We start from the raw sequence: 15850 nt of genomic DNA, 5'->3' as shown, positions 1-15850 counted from the left end.
ATTAGCCATACTTCAGACTTCTTTTGTATTTTGCGCAGGAAACATGCAAAGTGGCAGGGATCCCGCAGCAGAGGATATGGCTGTGAGCCACAGCATGAACGTGCTGGAGGAAGTGGAGGTGAGGCAGCAGGCGTTGACGGAATACCTTTCAGAGGAGCTTGATAGCTTTAAAGCTGCTCTCCAGGGATTCAAGCAGGACCTGAAGCAGGACCTGGGCAGACTGAGGGCTGAGCTACATGCTCAAATTGGGCAGGATGTGAACAGACTGGGGGTCAACGTAGAACGAAAGTAAGAGGCAGATCTTCTCTGCCTGCATGAAGCCCAGCGAAACAATAAGAAGGCACTGGAGGACAAGATCAGCACCATGGGCCAGTGCCTGTCATCTCGGCTGCAGGCCCTAGAGGGCAAGTGGCGAAATGTAGCTGGGGCTGGCACCTCCCCGCCGCACGGTACCGAGGCGACACAGGGGGCAACAGCTGAACGGCGGCCTTCGGCTGGACTCGCTTCAGCCATGGTGAGTGCCTGGCTCTTCCCTTCCGCCACTTGCTCCACCCTCCTCACCGCATCCCCTCACAGTGGCAGCCATAGAAGCGCAGAGTGGCCCCAGCACAGACCTTTCGGAGGGCCTCCGGGAGCTCGAGGAGGCAGAGGTGTCTGAGGACGACACGCCCACAGCAGTGGCTTTGCGGCAGCAGGGCGGCAGCGACACGCCGCCTTCTGGAGCCAGAGCAGCTGCACAGGCCCAGCTGACCAGGGCAGACGCTACCCCGACTCCCTGCACGCCACTGCCCAAAGTCGCTACCAGCCTGGAGGACCTGGACCCTGCTTTGGCCTCAGCCCTTGAGGCACACCTCTCGACGGCGCTGTCGCACAAGGACAAGCTGTCCGCCCTGCAGCTGGCCTTCTTCAGCTACAGATTTGAGCAGCTTGCCATCAACGGTAAATATCTAACACACATTAGTGTACCCTGTGAGTGTATGTGATGAGTGATTGCCAGAAATGATGTGACGTGCCATGTCTAACGGTCTTGTCCAATCCCTCATTCACAGACACCAAGGACCTGAAACTCAAGGCTGCGTGGATCCTGAGGGACGGCGTGGAAGCTAATATCTGGCGTTCCAGCTGGACACCCCAGGGGGCAGCCTCTCTTCAAGACTTTCTGGCTGAAAAAATGAAAACCACACTGAAGAAGAGGAGGGTTCCGCATTTGAAGGAAGAACTGAGGAAGTCAGCAAAGAGGACAAAGAAATCTGGTGACGACTCAGAGGGACAGGGACCACGTGCACCGGAGGTCAAGATCAGCACCATGTGCAGCGTTGTTTTTGTTGTGACTTTTCCAGTGCTGGCGCTGACTTTTGAACGCCCGTGTGTAGTTCCTTAGGTTGTTTTGTATATTCTTTTGTCTTTGTTTGTGTGAGTACTTAGTGAGGTGTTCTGGATATTTAATGCGTGGTTTTCAGTGAAGTTGTGTGCAGTGACTTTTACAGTTTTGTGTGAGGTGTGCTGTGAGTAATAAATTGTTGAGGAATATTCTGACTTGATTGTTTTGTTCACAATGACCAGTGTCTTCATGTTAATGGGTTAGGTGACTGAACACATGCAATCATGAAGGGTGTATGCAAGAAACCCATTTTTTTTCACTGAGCAGCCACATGCGAGGTGTTACAGGGCACACTTTGAGCGTCTGTATTTGAGACAAAGATAAGATGAACCTTTATTTGTCAGGCAGTGGGGAAACTCCCCATGTAACAGCAGCACATAGAAGAAATGGCAGGTACACTTAAAAATAACTGCAAAGGTATGGGCAAGGCGTACAGAATAAGACGAGATAATAAGATGATATAATGAAAGGTTCATTTGAAGGCAAAACATGGTTTCAGGTGACAGTCACTGAGGTCTCAAGTATCTAAAATGATCCAGCAGAATTTTAGGTGTGTTTGTTATAAAAGGTTTGGTCACTGGATGGCGGTGTTGTGCAGGCTATCCCTCTGATAAAGTACAGCTGCGCCACTGGAAGAGGGAACACTGATCTATTCACACCCATTTGCTACATTGACGTAGAAGTCAAAGCTAAGCAAGTATAACAGACAGTACCATAAGTAAGTGTCATGGAAATTTCTTTAAGTCTGAGAGTTACTAATTCTCAGAAACAACCACAAGCGTGATCAATAATCTCAGATTCTGTTCACGGGCCCGGGCCGTCCTAGCAGAAATCCTCTCACTCTGTGTTACAGCACCAGGTTTATATACACTTGGTTACAACGGGTGGACTCATCTGAGCAGACCCTACAACCCTAACACTAACCCTTACCCTCCAAAAGATGCCTTTGTGACTCCGTAGTCCCACATTAGTCCCTCACCAACTTTGATGTTCCTTAGGGCCACAAAGGTAATCGCAGATGACATTTCCTTTTGTGAAGGGCATAAGTGCGATGACACCTGGGAAAGAACAAACAGAAAAGCATCAGTCATTGCATGCACACCAATATTCACTCAGTTTTAAAAGACACTTCCAGTACAGAGGATGTGTGTAATTCACCTCTGCCTTTTTCTGTGCCAAAGTCTTTTGACAGGCAGGCCTTTCCACTTCCGGCCTGCGACGGCACTGATGAGGTCAGTGTCATTCTCAATTTTGTTTCGGTCATGGTTTTAATTTTCTCAGTCCTGAAGAGAGGCTACTCCCCGGAGTGTCCCACTAAAACGCCAGACCTTGGCTTCCACACCATATCTCAGGATCCGTGCAGCCTTGAGGTTCAGGTCCTTGGTGTCTGCAAATGAGGAACTGATTGAGTCTCAGTCTGTCAACTTCCTGCCTAATTTGAGCATGTAGCTCAGCCCTCGGTCTGTCCAGGTCCTACTTGAAGCCATGGAGAGCAGCTTTAAAGCCATGAAGCTCTTCTGAGAGGTACTCTGTCAACACCTTCCGCCTCACCTCCACCCCGTCAAAACTGTAATTAATGGTCATTGCATATGGTTCTGGATTGCTCCTGTTTTATGCGTTTCCTGAGGGGAAAAACAAAACAAAACAAAACAAAACAAAACATAAGCTATTTTATGCAGCTAAGGTTTTAGTCTCCCAGGAACCAAATGGGTTTGTTCCCCTTAAAGTGCCAGTCCCTTATTTTTCTCCCCCGCCTAGCTTTATGGTAGGTGGGATGACATGGGGCCCATGGTGGGGGTGCATTGTCCCCTGCTGTTTCCCTATATGTTGATTTGTGAGGGATTTGCTACTGACACGGCAAAGCGGCCAAAGTTCAGCTGGAATTTCAAGCACTTCTGGAGCATTGTTGGCACATCAAAAATCTCTCCATAAACAGGAATATAAGTTGAGAATGTACAACTCCTTCTTCTTCTTGTGTAAGCAATAGTGACCAACTAACATAACATAACATGACTGTTATGGCTTATCATTTTCTTGTATTTTTCCACACTATATGAAGAAGAAATAAATGTTAACAGTACAACTTTTGTCAGTTTTCACCCAGCATACCCAATTCTAATCGTCAGTTGTCTCTTTCCAAAAATACACTTTGACCTGGATTATGCAGAACAGGAAAATTTAAAAAGTGACTGGGCTGGTCAAGAAAAGAAAACAGGTAAAGAAATGAAATATGCATGTTGTTTGCATCATGTAGTTGTTTTATGGTGAAACTATTAAATAATTGCAATTTTTGTGATAAAATCAAGGCAGTTTCGTTGTATAAACATAATAGTATGTGAATTCAAAGGTACAAATAATTGCAGATTAGAACCAACATAAGTCACTCACTTAAAACGCACTGCAGGCCTTAAACCAAATAAACAATGTCCCAAGACGCTTTCCGTACTTCTGGTCACACATGCGCATTGCACAGCATAATGGCGCCCGGCCGTGGGACAGTGAAATTATGGTTCGCTTTTATTTTTACTGATTTCGGTCAGTTCTCAATGAGTTCTACAACATGTCATTCTTTAGAAAAGCCCATAAAACCACAATTGTTCGAGCTGCAGTTCGCTCTGGAACACTGTTTCTTTTGTTTGGGTATGCCATTTTCCACTGTGTACGAAAGAGTGGGTGATATGTCACAGTTAATGGTAACTTAATAATAAACAATAAATTACAATATCATGGAAAAGTTTAAAACCAGAGTAAAACCAAGAATTTTTTTCCATCAACATATGTAAGGCACATGGGGCTAATACAAATGTTCCTTCATCAGAAATTAAAGTTCGTTTTTAATTAATTTATGAAGGGGAATTCAAACTTTTGCACTTCTGTAATTTTCATTGTTTTACTATAATTTTTTTTTTTTTATACAATCCTGGACCTTTTCTGATGATGGCTGGTACATTTTTACTCACCGACTGTGCATTAAATTTTGTTTAGGGCTAAACTTAACCCTAACTATGAAATGGCAAAAAGAGCCATTGTTTTTTTTGTTGTTGTTGTTTTTTTCTCAACAAAATATTGGAACAGTTGTACTAGTTAAGTGTGCATTACAATTTATGATGATGAAAAAAACATTCTAGTTCTTTTTGCCATTTCCTAGTTAGGGTTAAGTTTGCATCCCCTAGCCCTAAACAATATTTAATGCACAGTCATCCTGTAAAAATGTACTAGCTCAATGTGGGTAAGGGTAAGCAGACTGGAATAGAATATGTGGTGATGTAGAAATAAAACAAGTTAAAACATTTTATGTGTTTATTTAAAAACTGTTATCTTTACGTGTGTATGTGTGTACGGAAATCCATAGTGTAATTTTTTTTAATGGCAATTTAAGTAACTGTGATTCTTCACTGTTAGCATTCATATGCAGATCTCACATTCAATGAAAATTATTTTTTGGCTTGCTTTACTGTGTGATCAAGCCTGTATTGATAAATTCTGGATTTCAGATTTGTCTGGAAATGGCTCATCAAATGGATGCAAAGCTAGTGGTTTTGCTTCTTAATTCAAAACCCTGTAATTGCTGTAGATTTAAGGTACATTGGAACAACTGATACAGAAATATACAAGTGTCTTAACTGTTATTAGAATGAAGTAATTTTATGAATCATTGCTGACCACTAATGCTTGCATCTCTCTTTTTAGGTCATGAATGTGGAGGTGCAAACAGTGTCCTGAAACTGTATCTACAAGGTACCAATTAATAAAACACTACAAATTGAAGCATGGCCATTATGGTCAGAGACACTCCTATCCATGGATATACTATGAATGCCCATGCTCGTTTAAAACGTGGAATGGTCTTAAAAGTCATTTGAGTCGATATCATATAGATGGTTTACATGTAAAAAGTGCAGAACTAGTAACATTTACATGCTTTTTGTGTCCTGGAAGTGTTATATTATCTAGTAGAGAGCACTTTTCTCATATCAACAACCACCTGAAACGATATGAAACTGTCAGTTGTATGTTTCAGAACTGTTCTTTTCAAACTAATATATATGCAACTTTTAAGTCCCATAAGAACAGGAAGCATGCCAGTTACACAGTAAAGGACTTTAAAATTGGAGTAGTTAAAGGTGGTGATGCAAATTGGAGGTAAAGAAAAAGAACAACCAACACCTAATCAGACGTAAAATGGAAAGAACCCTTGCCTATAGACGTCAGGAAGTCCTCAAGGATATGCCCTCCATAGCAGACTTCAAAAACAGATGGCCAGCTCTGTTTTCTGAGAGCGAGGTAATGTGTTGATCCTTTGTGGTTTAGTTTTACTTGTATATTCGTCAAATCATAACCCCTCATTTTCACAAAACATGAACTGATGAGTGTTGTGGTGTTCTAAATATTGAGCAAAAAAACTTGGAAGTTGACAAAAATTAAAAAGGGAAAGTGTTGATATTCTGGTTTTGTGGTTGTGGTGGATGTATTAAACTGCACAAACAGTTGTGGTCTATTTTTAATCAATGACAATATGTTTCAGGTAAACACAGAATTCACCCGCATCACCACAGTACCTCTGCTGTCGACCTTTATGTCCCGACTGGATCACTACTCCAGCCAACTAATTAGGGTGTTCAAAAAGAAGGGGGGTACAGCAGGACGCCATATCGCCCTCATCATGGCAACCATGGATAGGGTATGTAGTCTGTTAGCTTGTGTAGTTTGGGCACTGACTGCGGATTTAAAATGTGCGCCAAACATGATTACACTTGTTTGTTACTGTTATTCTCCTCTCAGCTTATTTCTGTATCTCTGTTCCACTCTTTCATTATCTCTCTTTTTTGTTCTCTCTCAGTTCAAATATGCTTCATTAGCATGATCATGATGATATTCCAATACATTATTTCCAAAGCAAACAACTATGAACATACGTTTGGCTTTCATTTAGCTGTTTCTTATCGCTCTCGTTCCTCATTGGCTCATTAGCTCCTCCTGATTTGTTTAATTATCTATGTCTTTATAGGTGTGCCTGCTCTGGCTTTTTAATAGATATTAATACGTAGCCCTAAAGCTGTAACTTTTAGCATATCTACAAAGACAAAAACTATTTGCTGGTCTCCCACAGAATCCCAGTGTGGAAGTATGACGGGAATGCATCCTTAAAGCACTGTGTGTCTACTTAAATGAAAAGCCTGACTGCCTTATTAAAGACTACCTGGTAAGTTTTCTGTGCAGTTCTGTGTAATTATCATTCATTCATTCATTTCTGAATTGACACAAACATAGTAGTAGATTACACTGGATAACACAGATTTTTTTGAATACGTTCAAGTGTATCTTTTTGGGCTGTTAATCACAAAAATATAGTGTGATTCAACCTATCGTGTACCATTTTTATAAAAAAAAACAACTATTTTTGTATTGTCTTGTGGAACTTGCACAGGTTCTGAAATTATATTTGTGTTGAGCTTGAAGCGGTCTATCATAATTATCAAAAGTTTTTCAGGAGAAAAAACTTTTGAAAAAAAATTTGTCCAGTGTTATTTACAATTGAAATATCTTTCTCATGAGTCGACATGGCAAATTTTTCAGTTAGAACCTCTTAGAGCTGTTGGTATTTGCTTGTTATGCTAGACTGATTTGATTGATTGACAGCCAGTGCTGACAGTGCAACATAAAATCTTCCAACAAGGGCCAAATATTACTCATTTTGCGCTTCTTGGAAATGAGGGTGTGTTACTTTCTGTTTCTTTTGAGTTAAACCAAGACCTGTGAAGACGTCATATTAGACTTGACATTGAAATTAATAGTTTTTTTGTTTTGTTTTGTTTTTTGAGGATATTGATCTGGAGGCAGAGAGTAAGAGAGGGAACAAATGGTCTTGGGAGTCTATGCTGTCCGACACGAAGGAGCAGAGCCTACCGATTCACCCAATGTCAGAGAGGGAGAGAGCACAAACTAGGGGAGAGAGAGAGCACAAGGTTAGTGACATTCAATGGTGGAATATACATGAGGTGGGAGAGAAGGGGGGGGGTTAGGGTAGGGGAGCTCAGTGCACCGATGGTTCTCGGGCAGTCTAGGCCTATAGCAGCATAACTAACTAAGGGATGGTTCAGGGTTACCTGAAGCCAGCCCTAACTATACGCTTTGTCAAAGAGGAAGGTTTTAAGTCTAGCCTTAAAAGTATAGAGAGTGTCTGCTTCCTGAACCCAGGCTGGGAGCTGGTTCCACAGGAGAGGAGCTTGATAACTAAAGGCTCTGCCTCCCAGTCTGCTTTTGGAAACTCTGGGAACCACAAGTAGACCTGCACTCTGAGAGCGAAGTGGTCTATTGGGATAATATGGTACTATGAGGTCTTTAAGGTATGAAGGAGCTTGATTATGAAGGGATTTGTATGTGAGAAGAAGGATTTTAAATTCCATTCTATATTTTACAGGGAGCCAATGAAGAGAAGCCAATATAGGAGAAATATGATCTCTCCTGCTAGTTCCTGTCAGGACTCTGGCTGCGGAATTCTGGATTAATTGGAGGCTTTTTATGGAGATATTGGGACATCCAGATAGTAATGAGTTACAGTAATCTAGCCTTGTGGTAACAAATGCATGGACTAGTTTTTCTGCATCATTTTGAGACAGGATGTTCCTAATTTTGGAAATGTTGCGCAGGTGAAAGAATGCAGTTCTAGAGATTTGTTTTATGTGTGAGTTAAAGGATATGTCCTGGTCAAAAATAACTCCAAGGTTTTTTACAGTAGTGCTGGAGGCCAGGGTTATGCCATCTAGAGTAGCTATTATTTGAGAAAAGTTATTTCTGAGATTTTTTGGCCCAAATATAATGACTTCTGTTTTCTCCGAGTTTAAAAGTAAAAAGTTACTGGTCATCCAGGCCTTGATGTCAGTTAGACAGGCTTGAAAGTCTGGTTAACTGGTTTGTGTTAACAGGTTTAATAGATAGATATAACTGAGTGTCATCTGCATAGCAGTGGTAATTAATAGAGTGCTTCCTAATGACATATCCTAAAGGAAGCATGTACAGGGTGAACAGAATCGGTCCTAGAACGGAGCCTTGTGGAACTCCATAACTAACTTTTGTTCGTGTGTTGAATGTTGAATAATAAAAATGTTGTCAATGTTGTATTAATGCACAACAGGAGGGTCCTGAGCCTGAACCTGTCTCTAGAGTGAATCCAGGAGACTGGGTCTCTGTAAAAATGATCAAGACGAAGTATTGGTTTTCTCTGTGCTGGGAAGGACCTTACCAAGTACTGCAGTCTATACTCATGGTTGTGAGAATTGTTGAAAGACCTTCCTGGATTCATTTAACACACTGTAAAGAGGTAAAAGTACTGTCTGAGTAATTCTGTCAAACCAGCAGAGACTCACTCTAAACTCCAACTAACCTGTGGTGAAGTCTGGCTACAAAGGGGGGTGGGACCAATAGGGACCACTCGTCTCAAACCAGTGAAGAAACCAACCGCACCCAGGGGAATTAGGTGAGTGAGGAGTAGAGTGACCTGGGGAGAAGACTGCTCAGAAGTACATTTTGCCATGGAGGGTCCAATATATCGACCCTGGCACCCCTTTAGACTGTTTTGTGGGGTGACACTGACAATAAGCATATTGACTGTCATATCGCTGCCCACAGTTATGTTGATTTTGTTTCTCTTTGAGAAGGGTTTGCAACAGCCGGAGAATGCTACTAACTCCACTGATATAAGACCTGGTATCTTTTCCTCCCTTGAGAAGGAATTGCTACAGCCAGGTAATGCCATGAACAACACCAAACCAAACCTAGGACAAAGAGAGCTAATGATGTGCCCACTTTTATCTTTTGGGCCAATGAGACTCAAACTGTCCAGTTTGATTTTTGTAAAGTAGTTAACTGTGGTAATGTGTGACAGGAACAGCTAACATGGGCAGACAAGTATATCTGTGTCACTAAAATATGTAGGTTACACTGATAAGACTCAATCCACACAATGATCCAACAGGCAGCTGTTTGCTTCCACCTGCCCTCCAGCCAGGAAACAATGTCTTTGCATTATTTGATGCCACCTGCTCCTGCTCTTACTCCACCTTTCTTTACACCTTATAGTGCTAATTATACCTGTTTTTGAGAAACTCTTCTTCAGGGAGAAAGGTCGGTGATCTCCAACTGGGGTTACGTGTTGGGGTTCTGGAAGGAGGAAGGAGTTTCAGGACCCAAATGCAGGACAGCAAGTTTAATAAATTATTTACCTGGAGATGCCAGGGATCAGGAAATAAACAGAAACACTCTGTTAGGATCAAAAGTCTAAATTGTTTATCATAGAATTTATTCACTGCTATAAGTAAATGTACATGTGATCTTGTTGAGACATTGAACTTTTGACTGCTTTGAATGTTAACAGCTCAACACATGTCAGTTGTGCATATGTTGAAAGAATGTATGCGTTTAGGAAGTGAAACAGACCCGCTCTGGGTCAAGGAACTTCTGACACCAAGTGTCCCCTGTTTGAACTTCATGAATCTATAAGGACAAAAGCCAGTTTCCTTGTTTCTAAGGCGGACGAAGCATATGTTAAAGGTCTTCTGTGTAACTATTGTGTAACCTTGTTTGCTATAAATAAAGAAGTCTGTGTGAGGCTCGGGGCTGCAGCCACAAACCCAAGAAGAGACGTCTTCTTGCAGCCACGAGCTGATCCCAGCCTGAAAAGATGCAACGTGTCTCTTGTTAAATGGTTGAGTAGAACCAACACACTCTAACAAAGACCAGCTTCCGTCCACACAGGTTACACAGGTTAATGCTTCTGCATCAAACAAGTGAACACCGGCAGTACATATAGCCGGCAGAGAAAACAAGTAATTGGACACAGGTGAGAATAATCAGTGACCAACATAAGGCTGCCGGGGACCGATGCAGGGGGAAACAAGAAGCCCTTTCACCATAAAGGTAGGAAGTCCCAAAAGGGGACTCACAACAGTACCCCCCCCCCCCCAAGGCCGGATGCCAGACGGCCCAAACCCTAGTCCGAGAAACAAAAGTCAGGGTGGGCGGGAGGGAGCTGAGAACACAGGTCCTGGGCCGTTCGGGCAGACGTCCCCTGAGGCGGCCGTAGGTCCAGGTACGTATGGAAGGATGACCCTTGAAGCGGACGAAGGTCCGGGACCGTTCAGTAGGACGACCCCTGGAGCGGACGAAGGTCTGATGCAGTTCGGGTGGACGGCCACGCAGGCGGATGAAGGTCCGAGGTCGTTTGGGGGGACGGCCCCTGAGGCGGAAGTAGGTTGGTGGTCGTTCAGGGGGATTGACCTCTTTGGCTGACATAGACTCTGGGACGTGAAGAGTCCCGCCGAAGAGTCGGCCAAGGAAGAACCGGCCGACGAGGCGGCGCTAGGGACCCTGGGGATTCCGGAGACCTTGGTCGCAGTGGAGATACAAACGCCTCGGGCAGCTGCCACGTTAGCTCAGGAAAAAGTGGTTGTTGAGGCTGCATGGACGGCTGGCGAGGCTACAGGCACGGCGGGCAAGGCTGCTGCAGAGGTGGCTGAGGCGGCCGGGGAGGCTGCTGCAGAGGCGGCTGAGGTGGCCGGGGAGGCTGCTGCAGAGATGGCTGAGGCGGCCGGGGAGGCTGCTGCACCGTATGGATGAGGCGGCCGGGGAAGCTGCCGGTGACGCTGCTGAGACGGCAGTAGAAGCCGCTGTGGAGGCTCTGGAGGTGAAGGCCAGAGAGACAGCACCGGAGGCGATGAGCGGAGAGGCGGCACCGGAGGCGATGAGCGGCGAGGCGGCACCCGAGGCAATGATGCTGGAGATGGTGTCCGTGGGTGCACTGGCTGCAGAGGATCTGGCTGTGGCGCTGGCACTGGAGGCTGCGGTGCTGGCACTGGAGCCTGCAGCACTGGCACTTGAGGCTGCAGCGCCTCTTCTGGCCGGAGCTCGAGGACCTGAGGGTCATACCGCGCTGGAAGGTGTGACTCTGGCAACAGTGGCGCCGGAGGATCAGGGTCTGGCAACTGCCATGAACACTCCGCTGAGAGCTGGGGAAGCTGTGGCAGCAGCTGAGACGGCTGGGGAAGCTGTGGCAGTAGCTGAGATGGCTGGGGACTCCCAGGTAATGGTGGCTGCCGCGGCGGCTGCGGCTCTGGAAAGTCTGGTCGAGGAGCTCAGGCGGCAGCTGCTGCTGCTGCGGCGCTGGAAGCTGCTCAGGCGGCGGCTGCTGCTGCTGCTGCGGTGCTGGAAGCTCTGAAGATGGCTCCAGCTGGGTAGCAAAGAGGGAGTCCGGCTGTGGTGGAGCCTCAGCAAGGACTGATGCGTCGGCGCACTGAGGTTCTGGCTGTGGTACTGAGGTCTCAGCGAGGACGTCGTCGTCGGCACACTGACAGCTCACGAGACTTGGGAGAGGGGAGAGGGAAACCTCAGCGGGGACGCTATCGTCGGCGCACTGAGGTTGCAGGACCCTGGAGGAACTCACAGCGGGGACGCTGTCGTCGGCACACTGTGGCTCGGGGAACTGGACTGAGCCTCAGGGGGGGATGCCTTCGTCGGTGCACTGAGGTTCCAATGTCAATTTCTTCTGACGACGGCGACTCCGTCATCGGGATTGTTGGTCCAGCGGTCCCACCTGCGGCTGCTGCGCGGGTGACTGGGCAGAACGGAGGGACCTTGACTGGGAGCTGGCTGAAAGCTCTGGTGGCGGCCTGGGAACCTCTGGTTGTTGCTGCTGAGGCGGTGGCGGCTCGGGAACCCCTGGTGGCTGCTGCTGCGGCAGCGGCGGCGGCGGCTCGGGAACCTGTGGTGGTGGCTGCTGCTGCGGCGGCGACGGCTTGGGAACCCCTGGTGGCTGCTGCTGCTGCGGCTCAAGAGGCTCCGGTGGCGTCGGCGTCGGCTGCTGCGGCTCGGGAGGCTCCGGCGGCATGGGCGTCGGCTGCTGCGGCTCGGGAACCAGGAATGGAACCTCAGCTAGGACGTGGACGTCGGCGCACTGAGGTGCTCGGAACTTTGGCGAAGCCTCAGCGGGGACGGTATTGTCGGCACACTGAAGTTGCAGGATCCTGGGGGAATCCTCGGCGGGGACACCGTTGTCGGCGCAAAGAGGTTCGAGCTGCTGCGGCGGAACCTCAGCTGGGACGGCGCACTGAGGCTTGGTAATCTGGACGGAGGCCTCAGCGGGATGTCGTTGGCGGCGCACTGAGGCTCTGGTCTCTGCCTCTTAGGGTTGCGGCGACGCCGGCGTAGAGGCATCCGGGATACCGGTTCAGGTGGCTGGGGAGCATCAAGGAGGGACTCGGGCTGGGCAGCAGCGAGGAGGGACTCGGGCTGGGCAGCAGCTGGGCAGCAGCGAGGAGAGACTCGGGCTGGGCAGCAGCGAGGATAGACTCGGGCTGGGCAGCAGCAATGGGAGCCAAATCCCAGGGAGCCAGGGGCCTTGCCTTTAATTCCCGCCAGATGGCACGCGCCTCTGCCGGCGTCAGTGACTGCGGGACCGGTGTTGAAGGCAGGATGGTCGGTGGTGCGGCGTGGAGACTTTCGGAGGAAAGTCGGAACGTGCCGCTGCCGAATCGTGACCCTCAGGGAACCTGTGCTCTTATACAATTGGTGATGCCATTTTATGTGTTGCCTCTGTCTGGTTCTTCCCTAGAGAGCCCACACCGTGTGAAAAGAGACCCTGCAGCAGCCGGCAGTTTTAATATGAGAGTATACATTGATGCCATTGGAGTGCCCAGAGGAGTTCCTGACGAGTACAAAGCTAGAAACCAAGTTGCAGCAGGGTTTGAATCTTTTCTGTTTTGGTGGTCAACCATTAACAAAAATGTTGATTGGATAAATTATTTGTATTACAACCAGCAGAGATTCATTAACTACACTAGAGATGCTGTCAGAGGTTTAGCAGAGCAGTTAGGTAAAACTAGTCTTATGATCTGGCAGAACCAGATGGCATTAGACATGTTGCTGGCTAAGGAGGGAGGTGTTTATAAAATGTTTGGATCTACCTGTTGTACCTTTATTCCTAACAACACTTCCCCAGATGGTTCTGTCACTCGAGCTTTAGACGGACTACAAGCCTTTTCTGAGGAGCTCGCTGAGAGTGCTGGTATTGACAACCCCTTCACTTCTTGGCTGGAGGGAATGTTTGGTAATTGGAGCGGTCCAGTCCAGTCCATATTCATCTCTATGGCTGTGATGATGCTATTTTAGTCACCTGTGGTTGCTGTTGCATTCCATGTATTAGAGGCCTTTGTCAAAGCCTTATTGACACAGCAATTAACAAACAAATGTATCAGTCCATTTCACAGGATGACCAGGACCCTGAAACTCCTCCAGAGCCAATGAAGGAGGACCTGACCTGACCTGACCTGACCTGGTGTCTTTTACCGACTATGATAAATTTGTCTTAACTTCTGAACTGTAAGGCACGAATGACTCCAACATTGAATTCCTACAGGAAGTGATGTTGTGATGACTGTTTGCCCATAAAGACAGAAAGTTATGACATTTATTTCTCACTTCTACAAGTTATATTTAGCATGCTAATCATTTTAGATTTGTGATTGTGATCTTGTTTGTTTGTTTGATCATAGTTATGATTTATGATTTTACTGTTTTTCCTATAATAGTAATAATTCTCATCTTTCTGTGTGTTTTTACCAGACTAATAATCACTACTGATCTGCTAAACATTTTCATATAGTAGTTATGCTAAGCATAAACAGGAGGGATGTGTTAGAGAAATTCAAATGTTTATCCTCCTGTGACTGTTGTAATCCTGCTCTGGACTTCCTGTTGGAACTTTTATTTTGTAGTACTGAGCAGGATCTAGTTTGTGTTCGTTCATGTTACCTTGTCTTAATTAGTTCATTGTTTTCACCTGTGCCTTGTTTTGTCCCTCACTTTAAATACCTTGGTTCAGTCACTGTGTCTTCGCCAGGTCGTCTGTGGTCTTCCCATGTCTGTTGTCTTCTCCTCGTCAGTAGTTATTCCTGTGTTCCATGCCTCGCCTGCCTGTCTTCTTTGCCACGCTCCACGCCGTTTGTTTTCCTGGTTTCTTTTTTGGACTTTGGTGATCCCCGAATGTTTTCGGTTTTTGCACTCAGTTAAGTTGTTCTGGTTTTCTTTTGTGTGTGTCCCCACCATGTCCTGCGTGTATGTCTAGTTCCTCTTGTGTTCAGATTTAGTCTTGTAACCCTGAGTGTGTAGCCCCTTTGTGCTTGCCTTGTCCCTCTGTGTCATGTTCCTGTTTTCCCCATGGTCGGTGTGTCCTGTGTGTGTGTGTGTGTGTGTGTGTGTGTGTGTGTAACCCAGACCCTCATGCCTTGCTTCCCTTAATGTTTATGTTCTTGCCCCACGTCCCTGTTTTCATGTAGTCCTGAGTACCTTGTTTTCCTCATGTCCCCGGCCCAAGTTTTCATTCAATAAAGCCCCTTTTTCCTTCACTCCTGTGTCGTGTGGATGAAGTCTACTCCTGACCACGATCTAGTTCATGACAGTGACCTGATCCACCTTACTTTAGTATAACTGAAGCACTTCTGAATAGGGCCTATTGTGCATTGTAGAAATATAATTGTTGATCTCAGTGAGCACAGTTTGCTCTAACCTTGACTATTTGATAAGGGCCCAGATGTCTTTCTGTGAGAAATCCCCTCCCATTTGTATTTCCATGAAAACTGATGTGTTAGGCTGCAAGCAGCCAGTGATCCTCATGCTGTACCAAGGTGCTGTGTGACTGTTACTCCTTGCAAGTAAAACTTCTATATAATCTTACCGAAGTTCGTCCTCTGAGTCTATTTAAAGAATTTACCTAACAGTATATCTATGGGTTACTAAGCACTTTGATGTTACTTTAAGCACATCTTGAACGTAGGAAATTACCTATAGTCCTATTGTTACTTAGGAACTAAAGGACTGTGGCATTCATACCAGTGTTAACATGTTTCATAGAAGTATTTTAACTACACATACACAGTGATCTTCTTCTGTGTGAGAGAAAACTTTGACATTTTGAATGAAGCTGAAAGTAGGACAAGGAACTTTCATGTCATAATACTTCCTCTCAATATAAGTTGAGTATGTATGAACACATGAAATGAGTTTCCTTTTCTGTTTCTGTTCCCCTTTTACTCTCTTCATCTATTCTGTTTTTCCCACAGTGTAAACAAACAATATCCTTTCACTAAACTGCTGTTAATGACTTTTCTTTCATAACAAAGTCAAAATGAAGATAGCAGCTTTCAACGTCAAAAAGCTGGGAATGGAAAGAGTCCAAAAGAAAACTGTCATGCGCCACCTGACCAAGGTAACTCCTGGATAATAACCGAATGTCCAAGGCTCGATAAAAGAGCTTCAAGACAAAAGACATAAAACAAGTATGACTAGACAAAGTGTAACTACAAATCCCATTTTATAGGTAGAATTAATTGTACATAACAGATATTGATATTTGGCCTCAAGCTAAGCCCTATGACTAAGACCAGATCAGACTGTAGCATCGTAGCTTTAGCAGCTCTT

At 45.7% G+C, this 15850-nt stretch overlaps 1 protein-coding gene and 1 long non-coding RNA gene across 2 annotated transcripts; one reads left to right on the top strand and one right to left on the bottom strand.

The window, feature by feature from the left end:
- Positions 1–364: 364 nt before the first annotated feature.
- Positions 365–1519, top strand: LOC113129594 (uncharacterized). The gene is made up of 3 exons (XM_026305652.1): positions 365–449; positions 520–939; positions 1050–1519. The coding sequence occupies exons 1-3, from the start codon at positions 365–367 to the stop codon at positions 1379–1381; spliced, it is 837 nt and encodes a 278-aa protein (XP_026161437.1). The 3' UTR covers positions 1382–1519.
- Positions 1520–1810: 291 nt separating this feature from the next.
- On the bottom strand, positions 1811–14584 carry LOC117152636 (uncharacterized). Its single transcript, XR_004463051.1, has 3 exons — positions 14246–14584; positions 2540–2768; positions 1811–2439 (listed from the first exon to the last, which is right to left on the bottom strand). It is a non-coding gene; the product is annotated as an uncharacterized LOC117152636 (long non-coding RNA).
- Between the last annotated feature and the right edge of the window lie 1266 nt (positions 14585–15850).

This window comes from Mastacembelus armatus, unplaced genomic scaffold (assembly GCF_900324485.2).
Source record: "Mastacembelus armatus unplaced genomic scaffold, fMasArm1.2, whole genome shotgun sequence".
Lineage (NCBI taxonomy): Eukaryota > Metazoa > Chordata > Actinopteri > Synbranchiformes > Mastacembelidae > Mastacembelus > Mastacembelus armatus.
Note: the sequence above shows the minus strand (reverse complement) of the source record. Positions and strands in the feature narration are given on the sequence as shown.

Excerpts from the sequence above, each read along its gene's own strand:
- LOC113129594 (XM_026305652.1), top strand. The coding sequence starts at position 365 with ATGGGCCAGTGCCTGTCATCTCGGCTGCAGGCCCTAGAGGGCAAGTGG. Across the intron at positions 450-519 it reads TGGCACCTCCCCGCCGCACG|TGCCTGGCTCTTCCCTTCCG; the intron begins GTACCGAGGCGA and ends AGCCATGGTGAG. Across the intron at positions 940-1,049 it reads TGAGCAGCTTGCCATCAACG|ACACCAAGGACCTGAAACTC; the intron begins GTAAATATCTAA and ends CCTCATTCACAG.